Here is a 23,620-nt window from a genome sequence, read left to right on the forward strand (position 1 = left end):
ATTTTCTCTTTTTAAAATCAAATAAATAAGAATGGCTAAAAGAAGATTCTAAAGAGAGCGAAAACTACAAATGAAGAACTTATGCACCTAAAAAAGTTTTCTAGACACAAAGACAATTACCTATAGAATCATAATATAATAAGAATATTTATTTGTAATCTAAGGCTACGTTTGGGACGGCTTTTAATTGTTTTCTAAAATAATTTTTTTTATAAAAACTTTTTAAACTAAAACATTTTGTACTAAAAAACTGCTTAAGAAAACAGTCTCCAACAAAACCTAAATCATCATGATCAGACTGCTACTTCTAGAAATCCATTTGATTTACTCTCTAGTTTTAACCATTTCTACCCCCACTCCAATTATCTTCTATTTCCTTATCATTTTACTTTGTATCTTTAATATTATTGTATGTTCTACTCTTGTAGATACAAAATTATAATTTTTTTTCTAATTAAGGAGATTTTGGTGTCATCTCTATCCCCATCCTCCTCCAATTTCTCACTAGTATAAATAGTTAACTTTCAATAATTATTAACTTAGCCCAAAAAGTCAGTTGAGCAACATAACAGCATCAATCAGTATAAATTTGTTTAACAATCATTTCAAATATAATCTATTATAGTAGAGGAGAGGCCCAATCATTTCAAATTTATTGTATCATCTCAATTTAACAGCAACAAAAGTGTAATGTTTTACACAAGGAGAGCATATGTATTATCAGTTACTTGTTTTCCTCTCTTTATCAGGATTGTTGATATATTGCCACTTCATCATCAAGATAAGCACTCATCATAGTATCCACTTCCTTGAATTCCATCTCATATGATCATGTTCAATGTGGAATTGTATTTATTAGTAGCCAATTCCTCCTCTACTCCATCTCAATCTTTGGATCAAAACTTCCCATCCAATCCCTAGCTACAATTATGCAACAACCTCTATCCTTCTGATAATGATCTTTTACTCGTCTTTGTATTAATACTGAGCAATTTCATTGTAATGGTAGATTGAAATGAATTACATCGTTGCTTCTTCCTCTTGAGTTTTATTTTCTCTATTTTTATTACTATTGAACTATATAATGATATCAGAGCAAGCTTCTGATGTTTGAGATCACGAATTTTATCAATGTACAACTAACCATTAACAACCATCCCATATGATGCTCTCAATTCTATAAATTGCAATAGGGGAGCTACCATTGGCTTCTCTCATCAATGAAAATCCTTCTACAACCTAAATAATATATAGTATCCTTCCCCAATTATCACAAATCAAAGATATCAATACTATATTTCAATTATAGATGATTTCTCTCATTTTTACTTGGTTTATCCTATGAAGTTTAAATAAAAAGCAACCACCAAATTCATAGATTTCAAAAATATGACAAAAAATCAACATAAAACATCCATTAAAATACTTAAACTCAGATGATGATGGCAAATACGCAAATAAAGACCTTATGAATCTCCTATGCCAACTGGGTTTTGTTCAACAATATAATTGTCCATACACGCCTGAAAAAAATGATATAACCGAACACAAACATATACATATAATTAAAACCATCTTAACACTAATGATCGATGCAAGTTTAACACAGTTTTTGGGTAAACACCCTCATAAGCTCATGTTTACCTTATAAATAGACTACTATCTCCCAACATCTATCATATCTCAATGTACCAACTCCCATATAATAAGCCTCCTACATGTACTCACTTAAAAGCCTTTGATTGTTTATGTTACTCATGATTTCAACCTCAATCTCCACACAAACTTGCAGTAAGATTCACTTCATGTGCCTTCCTTAGCCATGCCACAAACTATAAGGAATAAAAATGTCATGAACCCAACTCCTAGAAAATGTATATTTCACGCCATGCAAATTTCATGAATATGTATACCCTTTTCGAACTGTTAAATAAGAGCTCCCATACATTTAGCAAATACTCCTCCCCTCACTCTCGTTTTGGTGTACAGTTGGGTTTATGAGCTACTACACAGTTGGCTCAAATATGATGACCTACTACACAAAAATTACAATAAAAATTCATATGAGCTAACCTTCCAGCTTCATGGATACTCAAAAACTAAATCACTTTCCATCTGTGACATAAAACTAGTTCCATGTCAATGATTTCCTAGTCTCTCCTCCCACCAACATTATCTTGGATTTCATGCAAGTAAGATTGACCTGTCCCTACTTATCCAAGGCAACAACCGCTCATATATACCAGTCTACGTAGATGACATATTACTTACTGTAAATAACTCATCCACCATCCACAAACTGCTCAACAAACTCCAATAACATTAAATATGAAAAAACTTGATTCCATTTCCCTTTTATTTAATATTTAAGTCCATCAAACATTAATTAGATTTGATTCAAGTCTGGAAAAATATTTTATTGAAGCACTCATAGGGCAGGGATAAACAATTGCAAATATATCAATAATCCTATCTTGCCTAGCACCGACATTCCTACAATAATATTTTTAGATCCCACCCTGTATCATCACTTAGCTGACTCACTATAACACCAAATAATAACAAGACCTGACATATCCTTTGCTGTCAATTGCATTTGCCAATATGTTCAATATTAATTTATAGCTTCCAAAATGATTCCTCGGATATAATTATTATGTCTTCCTAGGCAACACATAAATCCCCTTATATGCCAAGAAACAAAAAAATATTGTTAGGTCCTTCACAGAGGTAGAAGTTCGAGCCCTCGCTACAGCTGCCACAAACACATAAGATTACTTCATCTACTTATAGAATTACATGTCTCATGTTAATATTTAGTCGAGTTTTAGGTTCGAGTTGTTCTGCAAGACACCACACCAATGTCCATGTCTATATATAATTCATAGGTTGATGTAATGTGTCATCCCGATAGAACAAATAAATAAAGATTTGTGAGCTCTCTTCCTCTTTATCTGATATATTGCCACTTCATCATCAAGATAAGCACTCATCATAGTATCCACTTCCTTGAATTCCATCTCATATGATCATGTTCAATGTGGAATTGTATTTATTAGTAGCCAATTCCTCCTCTACTCCATCTCAATCTTTGGATCAAAACTTCCCATCCAATCCCTAGCTACAATTATGCAACAACCTCTATCCTTCTGATAATGATCTTTTACTCGTCTTTGTATTAATACTGAGCAATTTCATTGTAATGGTAGATTGAAATGAATTACATCGTTGCTTCTTCCTCTTGAGTTTTATTTTCTCTATTTTTATTACTATCGAACTATATAATGATATCATAGCATGTTTTTTATGTCTGACATCACGAATTTTATCAATCTACAACTAACCATTGACAACCATCCCATATGGCGTTCTCAATTCTACAAATTATTCAAAGTAAATGATTTTGATGATATAATGATTCCTCCACTCCAAAATGGAGCAAACAACTCATCACTGAGGAAGACACCATCACTCCCAACCTCATTTCAATATCTAGATGCTCATTGATCAAAACCTCACAATTGCTCTATATTCCATTATTTCATTGTCTCTACTACCTTATGTTCACACCCAAGATTCCTGTATTAAGATTTGGACAACAATTGAATCAAGAATTCAATCCAAAAATCACTCACACAATTTTCAATTGAACAATGAACTTAACCATATAACTATATAGGATAAAATATTGACCCTATAACTCTCCAATATTAAGTCCAAAGTAGATATTATCACTGCTGTTGGGTCTCCTCTTGACCCCAAATATATTATCAATGACCCTATAACTCCCGAGATATTAAAACAATGTCAAGGTGCAAAGCTAGGATGGTTGCTCAAGACTACAAGTAAGAACATGTGATATATTACCAGTAAACTATCAACCCCATCATTAAAATGTCTACTATTCATGTTCTACTTACAGTTGGCTCAATTATGATGACCTACTACACAAAAATTACAATAAATATTCATATGAGCTAATCTTATGTATACCTTCTTAAGAAAGCCATTTGTGACATAAAACAAGTTACATGTCAATGGTTTGCTAGTTCTCTGGTCCCACCTACATTATCTTGGATTTTATATAAGATTGACATATCCCTACTTATCTAAGCAACAACCGCTCATATATATATATAAAAAAAAATGAAAAAAAATTATTAAAACCAAAAAAGGAGTACAGGAAGCAATGTAGCAAAATGACAGCAAAACAAAAGAGAATACAAGGTAGAATCAATTCCAAAGCTAAGCTCAGACCATCCAATTTGGTGAAGATATACGCGAAGTAGCCAACCCAAACGACCAGCCATCCAACCGAGCAAGAGACCACCACCAAAGGTGACATATTGCTTACGTAAATAACTCATCCACCATCCACAAACTCCTCAACAATCTCCAAAAACATTAAATATGAAAAAATCTTGATTCCATTTCCTATTTATTTAATATTTAAGTCCATCAAACATTAATTAGATACGATTCAAGTCTGGCAGAATATTTTATTGAAGTACTCAATAGAGCAAGGATAAACAATTGCAAATATATCAATGATCCTATCTCGCCTAGCACCAACATTCCTACAATAATATTTTTGGATGCCACCCTGTATCATCACTTAGCTGGCTCATTATAACACCAAATAATAACAAGATCTGACATATCCTTTGTTGTCAATTGCATTTGTCAATATGCTCAATATTCATTTATAGCTTCCAAAATGATTACTTGGATACAGTTATTATGCCTTCCTAGTCAACACATAAATCCTCTTATATGTCAAGAAAGAAACAAATATGGGTAGGTCCTTCCCAGAAGTAGAAGAACCAGCCCTCGCTACGATTGCCACAAACACATAAGATTACATCATCTACTTAACAGAATTCCATGTCTCCTGCTAATATTGGTCTAGTTTTTTGTTAGAATTGTTCTGCAAGACACCATATCAGTGTCAATGTCCATATATAGTTCATAGGTTGATGTAAGGTGTCATCCCGACAGAACAAATCAATAAAGATTTGTAAGCTCTCTTCCTCTCCATCTCCATTATCCCTCTCTTCTTTCTATAGCTATTCTTATAACAACCAAGAAGTGATCTTCCCTCCAAGTATTTTCACATCTCCACTAATCAACATACTATACTTAGCTTCAACAATAACACCGCTCTCACTCTCACACATAATTCGGTGTTTCGTGCAAAATTCAAAAACATTGAAATCGACAATCACTTCATACGTAATTACATCAAATCACATGATGTCCTTATTCATCATATAGCAACCCAAGATCAAACTGTTTATGTGTTCACTGAAAGTATTACGAGTTACTTCACGACCTTAAGAAACAAGTTGACCATTAAGGAATGAATTGACAACTTAAGGGGAGATGACAGGCTCTTAAATAAGAATAACCACCAACCATATTGGCCACTACCTGGAGCACCATCTCAAATAATCATGTCACTTGTGCAATTCTATCTAACAGTAACCACTTCCTCCTATAGTCCATCTAAACTGTTAGGTAAAAACTTTCCATGTCAACTTAGCCGCAGTTATGTAACAACTTATGTTCTTATAACAGTAATCTTTTCTTCATCTTTGCATTAATACTAACCGAGCACTGTTTCACTATAATAATTGATTGGCATGAATTACATAATTACATCTTTCTACTGAGTTTTATCATCTCTGCTTTCCTTTCCTTGGTAGCCATCCGCCATCACCTTCAATAGGGATAAAACAAAGTGGCCTTATCCAAACAGAAGACTGGGCAGTCTGGGCAAAACAAAACCACCAAATTCAACACTACATAATATTTTCAGGTGGGTTACGGCTGCCTACAATGTCGATGAAACGATTGATGGATGTCCTGTATTCCTCCTCTGCCTGCATCGCTGTTTGTGTTTTAATCATGCTATTTCACTGGAATCGAAGCATATTGAAAATTGAACTATTCAAATCCTAGTAATACATTCCTAATATTCCTTCTGATGCTGCATAATCTTCTAGATATCACTAAGACCCAAAAACATCACCACAATTCCTCTACTACTACCATTACAATTTTTTTTTATAGTAGCATGACTTTTATAGTTATCATATTCTAACAGAAGCATCTTTCTACAACCAAATTTTTTGAAAAATAACAAGAATATTATAACCAAACAAAAGTGTAACAGTAATGAACTAATACAACAACAATAACATCAAGCTTTTTCCCACTAAGTGGGGTCGGCTACATGAATCCTTTTTCGTCATTGTGTCCTGTTAAAGTGAAATTCTCATTTAAATCTAATAAAGAAAGATCATTTCTAATATTTTATAATCAAGTATTTTTAGATCTACCTCTTCCTTTCTTAACATTAAGTCAAATCTAATACCTCTATTTTACTAATCAGGTCATCGGAAGGCCTCCATTTAATGTGACCAAACCATCTACGAGCTCGACTGTCGAGCTCGACTCGAGCTCGAGCTCGAGTTCGAGCTCGCTTTCTATCTAACGAGCCGAGCTCAATAAGGGCCAAAACTCGACTCGACTCGACTCGTTTACACCCCTAACTGGAGCTACTCCAACCTTTTCACGATAATTAACTAATAATTAAATTAAATCAACAAAAAAGCTAACCCAATCCCACCCTAAGATTGGATTTTTACATATTTATTCAATTGAAAATTGAGAAAACAATCCATTTACAGGGAAAAGAAGAAAAAACTAAAATGAGAAAAGCACTATTATGGTTTCTTGACATTAACTACTAGCAAAACTTTTATCAATGAACTGCATTTCGATAAGTTTACATTACGCCAATTTTAAGCGTCACATTCCAGTTATCATGAAGAATGTTCAAATAGCTTCTTAGCCTAAAAAGCAAGGCTCACTGCATTGAAATGACTATAGATGAGGCAGTAGCATCAATAGTTGCAACCTCAGCTCCCCCAGGAATCATTGTCCAACTTGCTTTAAATGCTCTAACTTGAGATTAATTATTTTGTGCCGACGCTGAACGGCGTCTGGAGACCAACCAGAATATGACACATCACCCATTCGCTCGGAATTGCGGCTCGATACTGCTGACATGGTGCATTCTGGTTGGTCTCCAGACGGCGTTCTGCGTCCGGTCTCCGCACAGAATAATTTCTTATAATTTGAACGTGGGCATCTGCATGACAAGAAAAGGGTTGAAAATTTGCAGTCGATGGCTACACATTCCTACTGAAGCTGCAACTTCCCTATTTTTAAGTTCATTTCCTTCAATTCTATCTAAGCAAAGCTTCAATCAGAAGTCTTAAAACATCAATAGAGTATTAGAGTTGTATATGATTCTCAGGACCGAATGATTCACACGAAAATCAGACATACCAGTTTGGACCTCAATGATGAACTGACCTTATTACAGTTAAAAGTAAGAAAAATAGAAGAAAAATAAATTCACCTATATGCTCCTCGAACAAATGAGTTGTATATTTAACCAAAAGGGCCATTCGGGTGATGCCACAAACCTACGTCAAAATGTTTTAATGAAGATATCAGAACTTGAACATATTCTTGCGAACTTTCGGCACCAGGCGGCATGTCAACGAAACCCTTGTGGAAGTTCGGTTAAAGCAATGTTCTTGCGTTTTTCCATTAGTTGTAAGATGGCTTTCCTTCCACTCTTCTAATTTCATGCACTCAGAAACATTTATAACCTGCAGCAAATGAAAATAAGAGAAAAAAATAAAGAGGAAAACAAGGGAAAAACAAAAAAACCGAATAAGTCAAAAAAAAAAAAAAAAGAGCTATATCTTTCTTAATCTACAACATTTGGGAGTGAATTATTACATTGTCTAGACTGTGCACAGTGGAATCCTGTATGCCGTGAAGGTAATCTGTAATAATGAACACTAAAGAAGTTAATATAATTAAGGAATCCAGCAAAAAGTTCAAAAGGCAATCGAGGAACAACACTACTCACCTGAGTAAGCCTGGTCTTTGAATACCAATAGGCTGCATGGCATCAACAGTAGAGAGCATTGATCATCTTTCAAACTGAATGAGGACTCATTCAAAAATCCATCCATAGCAACTTCGGATGTTTGTCCTGAGGTACTTAGACCTTCACTACTTAATCTCTCCCTCTCACTACATTCTCTCCATTTTGGGTGTGGAGTGAAATCAATCACAACAGGTGCTTGAAGGGACAAGATTGAAACGACAGGAAAGTAGGCTGGACCATCCTGGTGTGGCTACAAATGTAGACATTTCAGCAAAAAAATATTAGTGCTGTTGGATATCACAAAAAAGTTCTAACAGCCTAAACTCTTAACCATCAAGATATTATCCGCTTAACCCTAAAGCTTCATAATTTTGTCTTATTAGTGCAATTTGTGAGGAGGTCTCCATCCTAGGAGTACTCCATACAAGCACACTTAACTTTAGAGTTTCTAATAAAATTTCAACCATTATACCAGCATCAATATTTAAGAGTTTAGCTTTATTTTCTTAAGGGGTTTCACGATCTTGCCCACTTAAGATAAAAGATAACTGACACCTCGTCAGTTTCCTTAGCTCAGAATCATCCATCAGGCAGATAGGATTCTAACGGTAGAGAGTTCCTATCTTCTGGTAGACATATTTTCTGATAATATTTGTAACAGTCTAAACTCTTAACCAATAAGATATTGTCTGCTTAGGCTTAAATGGCCTCATGGTTTTGTCTTGTTAATGTAATTTCCCAGAAGGTCACACATCCCAAGAGTGATCCCATACAAGCACTCTTAACTTAGGAGTTTCTAATAAAACTCCAAGTCTCCCACCAATACATTAAAATGTGTCTCGATATTTAAGAATTTAGATTCATTTTCGTAAGAGGTTTCACAAGAGTGGACACTGAGATTTTACAAACACTTCAAATACTGACCATTATGCCCTGATCGGGCAAATATTCATTTATAAGAACATGGTTGATAGATGATGGGAATAATGATGTATAATCACAAATTCTCTTAGTAATCTTTACAAGCCAAGGAGGCACTGCAAAACCAAAAAGAAATATGCAGAGAAAAGCACCATTATTATTATATTAATCAAAATCTGAAGCACCTTAAATATTTAAGCATCAGAATAAAAATCATTATGGCTTACAACATTCAGATTTCATTCCTGAATCGATTTTAATTTAATCTATCATATAAAAAGATAAACTCTTTCAACTGATTCTTTTGGCAAGTGGGATCCCAATTGAATGCCCTATGAATTATTAGCTATACAAGTCAAAGATTTGATGCATCAGCATCGGTCTTATAAATAATAATTTTAGTAGTTGTAATTGACTCTTCGATTCCCTCTGAAGCTGTGACATCACCAACCCACTTCAACTGAGCAATATAATTACACAATGTTAATCTTCCTGAATATTCTAACTGTGTATTGCCAGTTTATTCATAAGAAAGTACCTAATCACCCAACATTTCCCAATAGCTTTCCTTTTACCCTTCAACTTGTCGGCATTGCCACCAATTACCTCTCCTTTCAGCACCAATTCATCAAAACTTAGGCTGCATATTGTGCAACTTTTCTGTTAGCTTTTTAGAAAGCATATAAATTTGATGCGAAAATGTTCATAGAAAATCCCTCTTTTGCATGCGCATCTTCTCTATGACTATGAATAGATGAGCTGATATATGGAGCAAATTAAAAATCTATGCGAGTGTATCTGATTTTATTTGATATAATAGCAAAAGCAAGCCTAAGTACCCCAAATAAATTAAATAGATTGCTTACCTCTTTTTCTACGTAATTTTGGCAATAAGACCATTAAATTTCATATATATAATACTACAGTATAAAATAAAGAGAGATGCATGAATAGGCGAACTTGATCTGCCAAATTGCCTAGTTCAACCATATACTCCTATCATTGTCATGCCAGAAGTAATTGCAGCAAACCATTGAAAAGCATAATGAGCAAATCTTATGATAATAAAAATCTAAGCTTCAGATTTACAAACCTAATAGAGCTAGACATTGATGCGAATGCTGAAAATGGATTTTCTAAATCAATGGGAGCCATCATTTTCAAGTTCAATCATTCTCAGAAGAATCATCAAAACCCCTACAATCCTAGATTCAATCTTTCAATTCAGATCAACCTCACGAACAAAGCATTCGTTTGCTAAAAGAATTTTATAAATCCTCTGGCCATTTGGTTGGTTAAGAAATAATTCCAAAATAAAGGCAAGTCATACCAAAACCTTTGGGGTGCTCCTTGTTAGCACACATGATATGCAAGCCATACTGTGGACCACCGACCTCCACCATCTCTGCATTCTGCCACTGCTCCACTCTCTGCACTTGCGACATGCTCCTAATTGAAGCTCAGAAATCTCCAACAAACTTGTCTCCTACACTTCTATCTATCTCTCAAAGGATTGTAACTACACCGATATATGAAAAAATGTTTATTGTTACAGAAACCAATTCATCTCGTTGCTTCTCGTTTCTGTGATTTATCCACTTCACTATCTATGCATTTCTACATGGTATCAGAGCTTTAAAGCATCATTGCTGCTTTAGTTTTTCGTCTTCAATGGCAGATCAAGTTTCTTCCTCAAGTGCTCCCCCAACCTCGTCACTTTCTTCTTCCATGGCAGATTTCACCACTCTCTCCACTCAAATTTCTCATGTCAAATCTTAAGCTCTTTGTTAATCTTCAGCTTAACAATGATAACCACTCAATTTGGATACTTCAAATCTACAAAAAGTTCTCTACAACTGGATTTGAAGGGTACTTAACTGGCAAACAGATTTGTCCTCCTGAATTATTGATATCTTCCTCCACCAGTGAAACCTCTACCAACTCTGATTACCATCTCTAGCAACTTATCAACCAGAATCTGGTCTCAGCATTATTCTCCACCATATCTCCTTCGATTCTGTCACACATTATTAACCTCACAACTGCTCACAAAATCCGGAGTACCCTGGAAATATGACTTCAACCCACCAATAGATCTCGAGTCATTTGGCTCAAGAATGAACTACATCACATCCAAATTGAAGATGTCAATCTTTGAGGGGGAAGATGCGCACGGGTGGATCTACAAAGTTGAAAGATATTTCACCATCAATGGGTTGATGGAGGAGGAGAGATTGACGGCAGCAAGCCTATGTTTGGAAGGGAAAGCTTTGGCTTGGTACCAATGGAGGGACATATGACGACCCAAATGGAGTTGGAGGGAATTCAAGGATTGTTTGATAGAACGTTTATGAACCGGAAGGGGAGGAGACTTCTACGAGCAGTTATTTGCCTTGACGCAGGATGGTTCAATGATAGAGTATCGAGAGAGGTTCGAGTACCTTGCTAGCCAATTGGACCGCCTTTTTTTGAGACAATGCTAGAGGAAAACTTCATGAAGGAATTGACACCAGAGATCCGGGTAGAGGTTAGAGTAATGAGGCCTTGTGACTTGGGAAAGTCCATGGAGCTAGCTCAATTGGTAGAAGATCAGAGGCAGCTGGAGAGAGAGACAGAAGGCAGCAGCTCAGGAGGCCTGTACAGGATGACCACCACCTTATTAAAATCCAAGGAGCCAACATCGGATACTCTTCGGGGGACTTTGAAGGAAAATGCTGCAGGAGGAAGACCTGGTGACAACTTCAAGAAGCTCACAGAGACAGAATTACAGGAGAAAAGGGCGAAGGGGCTCTGTTTCAAATGTGACGAGAGATATACGCCAGAGCACTGGTATAAGGACCGAACTCTTTAGGTTCTCACCATTTGTGATGAAGAAGGAATGGAGGAGGGTGTCATCTTTCCACCTTGCGGACAAAGTGGGTCTTTGAGAGGGGAGTATTGTTAGACTGGTCCATACGGGACCAGCTCACAAAGATAAGAGGCGGAACTCTTCCGCCTCCAGTACACGGGATCCGACCTCCCTCTTTCTACAGGGCCATTTAGGAAGGATTTAGAAGGAAGTTTAGTAGGGAAATTGAATGTAGGGACTGTTTAGATATTTTCTTTTGAATTGTATGCATTAAAAAATTTGTTTAACTAGGGTTAGAGCGTCTTGAATTTAGCTGAAATTTGATATCTCTTAGGTTTAAGTTTCCTTTGGGCTCTGGCGGCGTCTAGAGAATTTGGGAGAGATCAATCCTCCTCTTGAATTGAGGATCAACTGTATCATGCTATTTTTCGTTTATATTTCATCAAATAATACAAAATATCTACTATTTTCCTATTTTTGTGTGGATTTTTGTGGAAGATTTTCGCTGTTTTCTAAAGATTGATAGGAATTACTTGAGATCTTCAAGTGTTTCCTATCAACTTCTCAATCATGCCTGTAAGCTACATAAAGCCATGTACAGTCTTAAACAAGCTCCAAGACAACGGTTTACCAAATTCACCTCATTTCTTCTCAACTTTGGCTTCAATTTCAGCAAATCTGATCCCTCTTTACTTAACGTTTCAAATACAAACATTCAAATGTACCTAATAATGTATGTGGGTGACCTTCTAATCACTAGAAATCATCAAACAACAATCCAACAGCTCATCTTCAAGCTCCAAACAATCTTCTCGCTCAAAGACCTCGGTCCAGTTTTTTCTATTTCAAGGTTTGTCACACTCCACAAGGCTATTTCTTAAATCAAACACAGTATTCTCATGACCTGCTCAACTCATCCAGCTTCGCAACATGCAAACCATCTCTCACACCAATGTCCCTCAAGCCATCTCAATGCTAGCAAGCTGATCATCCATTCAGCGATCCAACTCTATACCATCGTCTAGCAGGCTCCTTACAGTATCTCACCATTACAAGACCAGACATTGCGTTTGCCACAAATCAGATATGCCAACATATGCACAATCCAACAAATCAACACTATCAATCCCTCAAGAGGCTTATTCTGGTACATTCATGGCACAATTAAATATGATCTTTCCATTTTCTCTAGTGATCTTCAACTCCACACGTATTCTGATGTGGACTAGGCGGCTGATACATCCGATAGAATATCTACTGTTGGATTCTGCACCTTTCTAGGTAACAACCTAATCTCTTGGAGCGTCAAAAAGCAGGTCACCATAGCAAAATCATACTCTGAAGCAGAATACCTAGCTCTAGCCTCTGCAACATCAGATGTCATCTGGCTTCGACGTCTGCTGGGGGAATTCCAAGTTCACAAACAATTGAAAACAATCTCTACCATGACAATACATCAGCAATGTTACTTGCACATAATCTGGTCTTCCATGTCATGACTAAACACATAGAAATCGACTATCATTTTATAAATCAACATGTCAAGTCAAATGAAATTGCAATGCTTCATATCAACTCGGTAGATCAGCGAACAACATACTTACCAAACCTCTTTCCACCCAGAATTCTCCAACCAACTTTTCTCGTACACTTCTATATATCTCTCAAAGGATAGTAACTAAACTGATATATGAAAATATGTTTACTGTTACAGAAATCCCTTCATCTCTTTGCTTCTCATTTCTGTGATTTATCCACTTCACTATCTATGCATTTCAACACTTGTTCACCATAAAGTGTCTGCAGTTGATAAAAGATAACTTTTAGCTGGTGCACTTCTTTTCTATCCCATCTTTTGCAAGACAATGCAGCTAATTATTCTCAGAAAATTTCTTTGGAAAGAAATGAATTTCTACCAATGCAGCAAATTGCTTTGTCATGGCAATTATATGGGCTCATACTGTGTTATCCTTTTTGAAATCTTGTGGTTCATATCTCAAACTTCATATGGTATCTAAATGCTCGTGTCTAAAATAACAATTTATAACTTTCATATTTAAGATATATTGGACTGTTTTCCCAACCAAAAATAAAAAAGAATCAGCACTTGCATGATAAGACATTCAACAATCATCCATCCCCCATGCACCTGATGTATCATATTAAAGCTTGTGGATTCATCAGCATGCCGTGGACCCAATGCCAAAATGTTTGGTGTGAGAACCTAATGTACAATTTCACAAACACCTGGTGTACATACTTTATTTCCACACAACAGAACAATAGCCATAAGAAGGAACCTTAGCAATCGGAAATTACGCCAAAAATTAAAGTCATATATGAAGTATATATATGATGGGGAAAGGAACAAAATCAGCTCGACTCACATTCTTGTGGCAAAAGTCCCTTCTCGTGTACCACCCCTCCTGCCAAAATAAGACGATAAAGATCTCACCTTTTATTTCAATGACAACAATTCAAATTCAGAAACAAGAACATGAAAGAAGATGAGCTCGCACCCCAGTTCTGCAGTCTGCGTTTCTTCAGATTCTTCCATCTTGTGGCGGAAACTTCATAAATCTGGAGAACCAATCGGCATAACTTTTAAAAGACATCCATAAACCAAATCGATAAGAAATAGGAAAAACATACATGGTGAAGAAGCTCGGATTGTTCAGCTTCAGTTATGAAATTGGGAATATAGATTATCGTTGGCAGCGAGCCCACAACGTAGTCCTCAACTGGACTATATCGCTGTTCCATGCTTTCACAAGCCGGCTATTAGGGTTGACACAAAGGGTCTTTAATAAATTGGCTAAAGATTTCTTATTCTATTATTCTTAAATGGGTGAAGGTTCAGATTCGATCCTGAAATGCTAAAAGTTTGATTTGGCTCTTGATTCCGGTTGTTCAGGTAGCAGGAATCAGTCGTGTTGGAACAAATGTTAACCCAAAGCCCTAATTCATTGGGGACTCTTTTTATCTCTCTCTCTCTCTTCTTTGTTTCTCTCTCAAACTCCCACAATACAAACCATTTTATCATTGTCAATGCCTTTGCCATAAGTATGATGATGATGATGAGTGAATTATCAAAAATTTGGCAGTTAGTGATTAATGTGAAACTCGGTGACAATAATATTAAGGGAGAAATTATTACGCGCGGACATCGAACTTATTAGCTACGCGTTGAGTAAGTATTATTACGCATTACTAGGTATTAATATGTATTTAGTTGTGTGTTAGTAAGTACACAGTAATACACATCAATATACAATAATATTTTATTGTGTATTGATGTGTATTAGATGTGTTTTGTTGTGTACTTGCTATACATATCAGTATATAGTTAAATACATATTAATACATAGTAATACATAATAATACACTAGTCCACACTTCATATTTTCATTGGAGTTCGGACGCAGCTCTACTTCGGGCATTCGCATGTAATAATTTCTAATGTGGAGGAGGCTCCCATCCACACTCGTGATTCCAAACTCACCTTTTTTGCTCTCCTTTTTTTCAAGCCTTGCTTGATTTATACCTCTCTCTCTTCATATCTTCATCTAAGAAATTATTTCAAACTTAAAAAACAGAATTGATCCAATCTCTGGATAATCAATTTTATTTTGAATCCAATTTAAAGAGTCATAAGATTGATTGACCAAAGTGGATTTGATCCAAAATGTACTCAATGTTGATTTGATGATATCTTTCAAGTAAAGAATATATAAATTGTATTTCTTACTAATATCTTTATTTCACTTAGAGCTAGCTAATATTTATGCTAGATTATCTAAAATAAAAATAAATAAATAAAATGTTAATAAGAAGTTAGAATTGGTCTCTAATATTCAAAATAATAGATCTATATGAAATTTAGAAAGTTTGGATTAAAAAAAGTTTGATAATGATTATTGCATACTAGTAGTTGAGTTGATAGAGAGAAGGAATTTATTATCTTAGCATTGAATAATGATACATACATATCATATAAATGAAAAGAAAGGAGTAAACAAGATTTTTATGTAAAAATTTTATAAGATTTAGTCTAGTCAATTTTTTTTTTCAATAGTAAGGAAGTTACAATCGGTCATTTTTCCCTAAAATTTTTAGAAGGTTTTAACACCATGCAATGATTTAGAATATAGAAAAGTCCTTTATTAGACAATCTTAAAACTTTTTTTTTTTCATTTATATTTATCTCGTTATTTGTATATTTTCCCACTTTAATCATTTATCTTCACATTACTAGTTTTCTTAAAATTAAAATTTTCATCAATTTTTTAATTATTTTAAAATCTCTAAATTCTCTTTTATAAAAAAATTATATAATTAAAGCCAATAAATTACAGTACTAAAGAAAGATTACAATATTTAAATTTAAATCAAGTAGCTTAAAAATATGATAATTATATTTTTTTATATATTTATTGCTCGTTATAAAATATTTTTAAATTATCTTTCTATTTAAATTAGATATGAAAATCTTAAGTTAGATATTTAAAAAAAATTAAAACCCTAATGTCAATTTCAAGCTCGAATGAAAAGCTTGACGGTTAGGGTTTTAATTTTCTTACAGAAAAATTGTGCTAGAATATCCTAAAAGTTTAGAATGACTTAAAAATTATTGGATTTATTTTTAAATTTGTGCAATACAAATTCTTCATAATAGTATGAATATCTATCAACTCAATTTTGAATTTCACTATCATTCATAAATTTATAGTATGAAAAATTATGCCAATTAGAATCTATTACTAAATTTTGAGGGAATTATTTTCTTTTTTTATCTAAAATACATCATAATATTTCTTATTTTTATAAAAACTAAATGCACCAAATTATGCCAAGCTCTTATCAAAAAATGAGTTGATGACCATGTGCCCCAGGTCTCTTGTTTGTATCCTCTTATTCTAATGCTCTTAGAATCTCAAGTATTATAGATTTTGGTTTTCCAATTAAGGGAATTAGATAGAATGAGAGGATAGAGAAAATATAAATTCATATTTCGAGACTGCGGAGTGATTTTTGTTCATCGGGTCAGTTGAAAGAATTGTTCATCTCATTGTAAGGAACCTTAATTAATTACCCTATTTCTGATTTTAAAGATTTTGTGTTTTTGATATTTTCTGATCAAATTTGTATTTTCGTTATTAAAAAATATGAATAACTTTGTATTGACAAAACTTTCACCGTAAAACTTTTTGTATGTTATAGAGATCATGATTATGAATATTTTGAGTATTTATTTGAAATTTTTTACTGTGTGATTTTAAAAATACAATAATTTTTGTCTATTTCAAAATTTATTTTGATATCTAAAAATAGTTGTGCAGTACAATAAAAGTCTTAAAATATTATTTTACATAATCCCTGGTAATTTGATAATTTTATAAAAATATATATTTTTGTCTAATTGATTTTTTTGTTGTCTACTATTATAACATTTTGATATCTTCTTAATTATGTTTATTTATACATTATTTGTTTTAATGCATTAAAAATGGATGTGAATATGAGCTTGAATAACAGTTTGTCACTATTACTGTTATAATATTGTGATAATAATATGCGTGTGTGAAACAAACAAGTAAAGTCTAGTTGACCCGTTGGTTTGAGACTAATTGACCTGATACATCATCACAAAATTAGCTTGATCAGGCACGAATCTCGAGGCAAAAACTAGTTGGAGACTTCAAACTATGGTTTGATATTATCTTATATTAATTCACGTGATACACTTATTGAGAGTTATAAGGAAATCATTACTATGCCAACGTGCAAAGAGTTACAACTCTATTTACCGAGCTAACGATTTACTAACACTGAAAACTATCGTGATAGCTAGAACTTCTACTTGTTTAGCATGATAATTGAAATACATATTTTTGAGGTATTATTCTTATTATTGTAAAAATTTACTATTATCACATTATTTTATTACTCCTGCCACTTTATTATTACTATTATAGATATTGATACTACTGATTCACTGTATATATTGATATTGAGCATATGATATATTGAGCATGTGATTTACATAATTTATTGAGCATGTGATTGAGATATTGAGCTTGATAATGAGATATGATTTAATGTTGATATGTAATAACTAGATAGCATGTGAACACTATTATATGATTTTACTTAGGGGCGGAGCCAAGATTTTTTTCTTGTGGGGGCACAAATCATTGAAGTAAAAAAAAAAAAACCCTTAACCTTTTTCATCCAGGCTTGGGACCGACATAGGCGGTTTTATTTTTTTTTTTAAATCATTAGATTCATTAAAAAGAAAGATACAATATATGATAAAGCAAAATTAAAAGAAACTTACAATTGAGAACAATAAATCTTGAGATTCTTCTTATCTATCATCTATAATTTCTCCCGCCTAGTCTTCATTTTTTGAAATCGTTGTACAATCAATTCATTGTCAACACTATTAAATATATCTTTTTCAATATAAGTAAGTAAACAATCATTCATCCAAGAGTCTCCCATACGATTGCGTAAACGATTCTTTATAATGTTCATTGCAGAAAATGCCCGTTCAACTGTTGCTGTAGCAATTGGCAATATCAAAGCAAGTTTTATAAGTAAGAACACCAAAGGAAAAATATCATTCTTTCTAGTCTCCACCATTTTCTGAGCAAGTTCTCCAAGTCCTTTTAAATTCATAAATGCATCATTCGATCTCATATCAATAATAAAACTTTCAATTTGATTGTCTAGTATGATAAGATCCAATTCTGAAAAATCTGACGGATAAAATTTTGCAAGGAGAATCAATCGTTTTTTATCAAAAGCTGAAAATTGACTGATATGGATTTAAACATGCCACACACATAAGTAATTCTGTATTAATTTCATCAAACCGGTTGTTGAGTTCTTGAAGTTGCATATCTATAACAGTGTAAAACAATTCGATTTGATAATGATGCTTATTTGTTTTACTTTCAGTACGACGTCTTGATCTTCCTTGCATCACAAATGTGTCAATCATGTTTGGAATATTTATGTTATTCTTCTCACAAAATAATACAACTTCTTTTAACAAATTATCCCAACCATCAGTTCTCTAATTTTGAAGTCTTTGTTTAGAAACTTTTACCAAAGTCATAGCATTTATAATATCTTGATCCTTTCTTTGCAGCACTTAGGATAACTCATTTGTAACTCCTAATATGAGCTTCATCATATGCAAATTGAAAATAAATTCAAAAGTTTGCATAGATTCAAGTAGAGAATACGCTTCGCTTATACTATTCTAAAACCCTTCGTGTCAAAACTGTCACTGCTAGCTTGTTCACTATTTTGGAATCTATACAGATAATAGAACAAACAATAAGATGCATCTTCTCTTATACTATATTCTAACCAAGCTTTGTGCTCATCAAACCATGCAGGATTAAATCTACGAAATTTATCTCCAATTTTTGTGCGTGGGAAATCATGATCACGCGGTTGACACGGCCCTTTCAGTAAGTAATGTCTCCGAACACTATCCCTCTCATTAGGATGATAATCCATAATTTTTTTTTCTCAATGCAGGATCAGCAGGGATATCAAAAAAATTTGTTTCTGCGGAGCTTTGTTGAATTTGTATATTATTTTCCTCACATATAATTTCCCGATCATCTCCTTCAAATTTTCTTTTGAAATATCTTTCCATATCTAATTTTAATTAAAACTAGATTAAAAACTTTATGTTTGTAACAAAAAAAAAAGAATATATAGGCTAGTTAAAAGATAAATAACTAATAAAAATTACCTTTCAACTGCTACAGAGGTAACAAAACAGTAGAGCACTTGCAATCCGTAAAGTTTAGAATGACTTAAAAATTATTGGATTTATTTTTAAATTTGTGCAATACAAATTCTTCATAATAGTATGAATATCTATCAACTCAATTTTGAATTTCACTATCATTCATAAATTTATAGTATGAAAAATTATGCCAATTAGAATCTATTACTAAATTTTGAGGGAATTATTTTCTTTTTTTATCTAAAATACATCATAATATTTCTTATTTTTATAAAAACTAAATGCACCAAATTATGCCATGCTCTTATCAAAAAATGAGTTGATGACCATGTGCCCCAGGTCTCTTGCTTTTATCCTCTTATTCTAATGCTTTAGAATCTCAAGTATTATAGATTTTGGTTTTCCAATTAAGGGAATTAGATAGAATGAGAGGATAGAGAAAAGATAAATTCATATTTCGAGACTGCGGAGTGATTTTTGTTCATCGGGTCAGTTGAAAGAATTGTTCGTCTCATTGTAAGGAATCTTAATTACCCTATTTCTGATTTTAAAGATTTTGTGTTTTTGATATTTTCTGATCAAATTTGTATTTTAGTTATTAAAAAATATGAATAACTTTGTATGGACAAAACTTTCACCGTAAAACTTTTTGTATATTATAGAGATCATGATTATGAATATTTTGAGTATTTATTTGAAATTTTTTACTGTGTGATTTTAAAAATACAGTAATTTTGTCTATTTCAACATTTATTTTGATATCTAAAAATAGTTGTGCAGTACAATAAAAGTTTTAAAATATTATTTTACATAATCCATGGTAATTTGATAATTTTATAAAAATATATATTTTTGTCTAATTGATTTTTTTGTTGTCTACTGTTATAACATTTTGATATCTTCTTAATTAAGTTTATTTATACATTATTTGTTGTAATGCATTAAAAATGGATATGAATATGAGATTGAATAACAGCTTGTCACTATTACTGTTATAATATTGTGATAATAATATGCGTGTGTGAAACAAACAAGTAAAGTTGTCTAGTTGACCCGTTGGTTTGAGACTGATTGACCTGTACAGGATGGTAGGCCAACGAGGTTTCCTTTAAATACTATGGTTTGATATTATCTTATATTAATTCACGTGATACACTTATTGAGAGTTATAAGGAAATCATTACTATGCCAACGTGCAAAGAGTTACGACTCTATTTACTGAGCTAACGATTTACTAACACTGATACAAACACTGAAAACTATTGTGATAGCTAGAACTTCTACTTGTTTAGCATGATAATTGAAATACATATTTTTGAGGTATTATTCTTATTATTGTAAAAAATTACTATTATCACATTATTTTATTACTCCTGCCAATTTATTATTAATATTATAGATATTGATAATACTGATTCACTGTATTGATATTGAGCATATGATATACTGAGCATGTGATTTACATAATTTATTGAGCATGTGATTGAGATATTGAGCTTGAGAATGAGATATGATTTAATGTTGATAGGTAATAACTAGATAACATGTGAACACTATTATATGATTTTACTATATTGATTTGATTTTAACTATCTTTAATGATATTTTTATTCGATGTTTTATCCAATTTTTTTATTAATTGATATTATGAATATGATGATTGCTTTATAGATTTGATAATCGTACTAGTTTATTATTTTACTGACTTTTGTATTATAGTATTTTGCTATTTATAGATTATATTACACCCGCATGTGAATTTTACTATTTCTGCACTTATTCAATAATCATATAGATGTAATTGTTATAATTTGACTATTGACATATATATTGCTCCTTTACCATTTTTTGAATTTAGTTGTAGGTTTTAGTGACTTGATGGGCTTTTTAAGATCATTATATGTGGTTAAATGATTTCAGGTCATAGCAGAGGAGTACAAATATGAGGCTAGTCAGGACTCTTTAAGTTTTATTATTATTTTTTATTATAGTCATGAGTAGTGTATATATTCTTTGGAATGAATATATATGTATAGATTGATGTTTTAAATTATATAATATAGTTTATTGTTTATTACTGATATATGATATTAGATAGCTCTGATTATTACTTATTAAAAGATTAAAAGAATAATTCTTTCAATTTAGATTCTAGGGCATCACACGAGATGTAAGTATGTTTTTTAATAATAAAAAAGGGATTATATTCCAATCAATAAAAAAAGGATACAAATAAGTCCAATAAGATACCAAGTCAAAATACAATTCAACAATCATCAAATAAGGGACATTAAAAAGAAAAGGAAGCAAATGCTAGCCGAGCTCAATCATTGGTAAGAAGCTTTCTACAATCATCCAGAAGCTAGGTAATAACCATCCAAAAGAGGAAGCAAGCAACAACCCACAAAACAAAGGCCTCCAAAAGCACCACTAGTGGTTGCTAACAAATCACAACCATTCAAGAGGTGAACAGAAAGTCGCCACATCATTGCCCAGACCACAAAGAACTAATCACCACCAAACAAAAAGACAGTCATATCCAAGCAGAGCCTAATAGATGAAAGACAGCCAATCCAAAAAGAAAATAATTTCTTTTTAGATTTACGTCATATGTGCTTAGTACTCTTTTTAAAACCACCATCCTAAAAAAATTGAATAATACTTAAATCAAAATTATCTCACGAATCTAAATCTTTTTCAATAATTTTCCCACCACCATCTAAAGAACTTCAATTATCTAATCAATCATCATGAATCACCTCATAATCCCTTAATTTACTAATAAGATGAGCAAACAAAGAATTACTAGACATAATGGATATATGCACCTCAATAAGAGGTTTAACAACATTATTATCCACATGATCAAAACAATCAAAAGAAACACTTAGATAAGCAGTAGCATCTAAAGCATTACCAACCTCTCCCCTATTAATAAGAATAAGTCCACATACAGGATTACTTCCCTTTGAGATAACCAGTCTCCAAATCACTAGAAAAGTCATTAATCACCTCTATATTTTCCTGACAAAGTTCCAAATTTGACTCTTTCACAATGTCTAAATCAGTGGGTGAAGGAATCAACTTGCAAATTCCCTCACCACCAGCACAAACCAGATCCATACAAGTAGAGGAAGCATTTGATCCATCGTTGAGAACCACCAAATCAGTTAACCAAGGATTAGAGACATCCTCAACTTGAGGTTCAACCATCTGGTCCCCATTGCAAGGGACAATATTATCCTGAGAAGAATCATCAACATACACTTTTTCCTGCTCACAATCATTAACCTTTAAGGCACTAACCACATCCACAATAGGAGAAACAACATCATTAAGCAATAAAGAAGCCACATCCATATTAACATCCGCAATAACATTACTAACTGGATTCACATGAGGATGTAAAATGTGACACTCCACTTTCGAGTGACCCAAAATTTTACAATAAGCACAATAAGAGGGAAATTCCTCCATTTAATTTCCACAAATTGAACATAGCCTAGAATTTCAGAACCAAGCCAAACTTGATCATAATAATGATTAGTAACATCTAACTCCACAAAAATACGTGCAACGTAAGGCCTAGGACCCAATAATAGAAGTTGTATTTTCCATTCTTAAGGGGCGGCCAAACAAAGAGCCCAACTCATGTAGAATTCGAGAAGAAAACAAGTGAGATGAAGATTATGGAAAGTGACCCAAATCAGTATGGTACGGGATTCCACATTAACATCAAAATGGGGAGTCCACGAGACAACTTCTTGAAATAATTGTTCACAAAGTATGATCGATGAGAGAAAACTCTAAAGTGGTCTAAATCATTAATTAACTCGATCAATATAATCTTCATATTGATTACAATATCGAAAAAATCACCACACAATTTCAAGCTAAAAAAAAATCTTCAAATCGCATCTAATGGCGAACGCCACCTAAGAAACTTCCCAACCAACAAAAATTCAAAGGCAATGCTAATGCCTGCATTTCCACATGAGAAATCAAAAAAGCTGGTAAGCCTTAGTGCGAGGAAATCTTAAGTGCAAGAAAATCCAACGAGGAGTCCCCGGACGAAGCATCCCGGAAAGAACGAGGTTGTAACTTGCCA

At 33.2% G+C, this 23,620-nt stretch overlaps 1 protein-coding gene across 6 annotated transcripts; it reads right to left on the bottom strand.

Annotated features, from left to right (window-relative positions):
* Positions 1-7,258: 7,258 nt before the first annotated feature.
* LOC110108661 (alpha-ketoglutarate-dependent dioxygenase alkB homolog 6) lies at positions 7,259-14,730 on the bottom strand. Of its 6 annotated transcripts, XM_020839398.2 has the most exons (8): positions 14,394-14,418; positions 14,261-14,321; positions 14,129-14,167; positions 9,432-9,533; positions 8,897-9,009; positions 7,952-8,222; positions 7,819-7,865; positions 7,259-7,685 (listed from the first exon to the last, which is right to left on the bottom strand). In XM_020839398.2, the coding sequence occupies exons 5-8, from the start codon at positions 8,897-8,899 to the stop codon at positions 7,524-7,526; spliced, it is 483 nt and encodes a 160-aa protein (XP_020695057.1). In that variant the 5' UTR covers positions 8,900-9,009; positions 9,432-9,533; positions 14,129-14,167; positions 14,261-14,321; positions 14,394-14,418; the 3' UTR covers positions 7,259-7,523. The 6 variants fall into 6 exon arrangements, with proteins under 6 accessions (XP_020695057.1, XP_020695056.1, XP_020695055.1 ...); XM_020839397.2 differs by lacking the exon at positions 9,432-9,533 and having other exon boundaries at positions 7,952-8,213; positions 14,394-14,730; XM_020839396.2 differs by lacking the exon at positions 9,432-9,533 and having other exon boundaries at positions 14,394-14,727.
* Between the last annotated feature and the right edge of the window lie 8,890 nt (positions 14,731-23,620).

Source organism: Dendrobium catenatum, unplaced genomic scaffold, assembly GCF_001605985.2.
Source record: "Dendrobium catenatum unplaced genomic scaffold, ASM160598v2 fragScaff_scaffold_54, whole genome shotgun sequence".
NCBI lineage: Eukaryota > Viridiplantae > Streptophyta > Magnoliopsida > Asparagales > Orchidaceae > Dendrobium > Dendrobium catenatum.

Coding starts and splice junctions, on each gene's coding strand:
- LOC110108661 (XM_020839396.2), bottom strand. CDS start 14,504: ATGGAACAGCGATATAGTCCAGTTGAGGACTACGTTGTGGGCTCGCTG. Junction 8,223..8,896: donor TGCCCGATCAGGGCATAATG/GTCAGTATTTGA, acceptor CTACATTTGTAG/CCACACCAGGATGGTCCAGC. Junction 7,686..7,818: donor CTGTGCACAGTCTAGACAAT/GTAATAATTCAC, acceptor CATTTGCTGCAG/GTTATAAATGTTTCTGAGTG.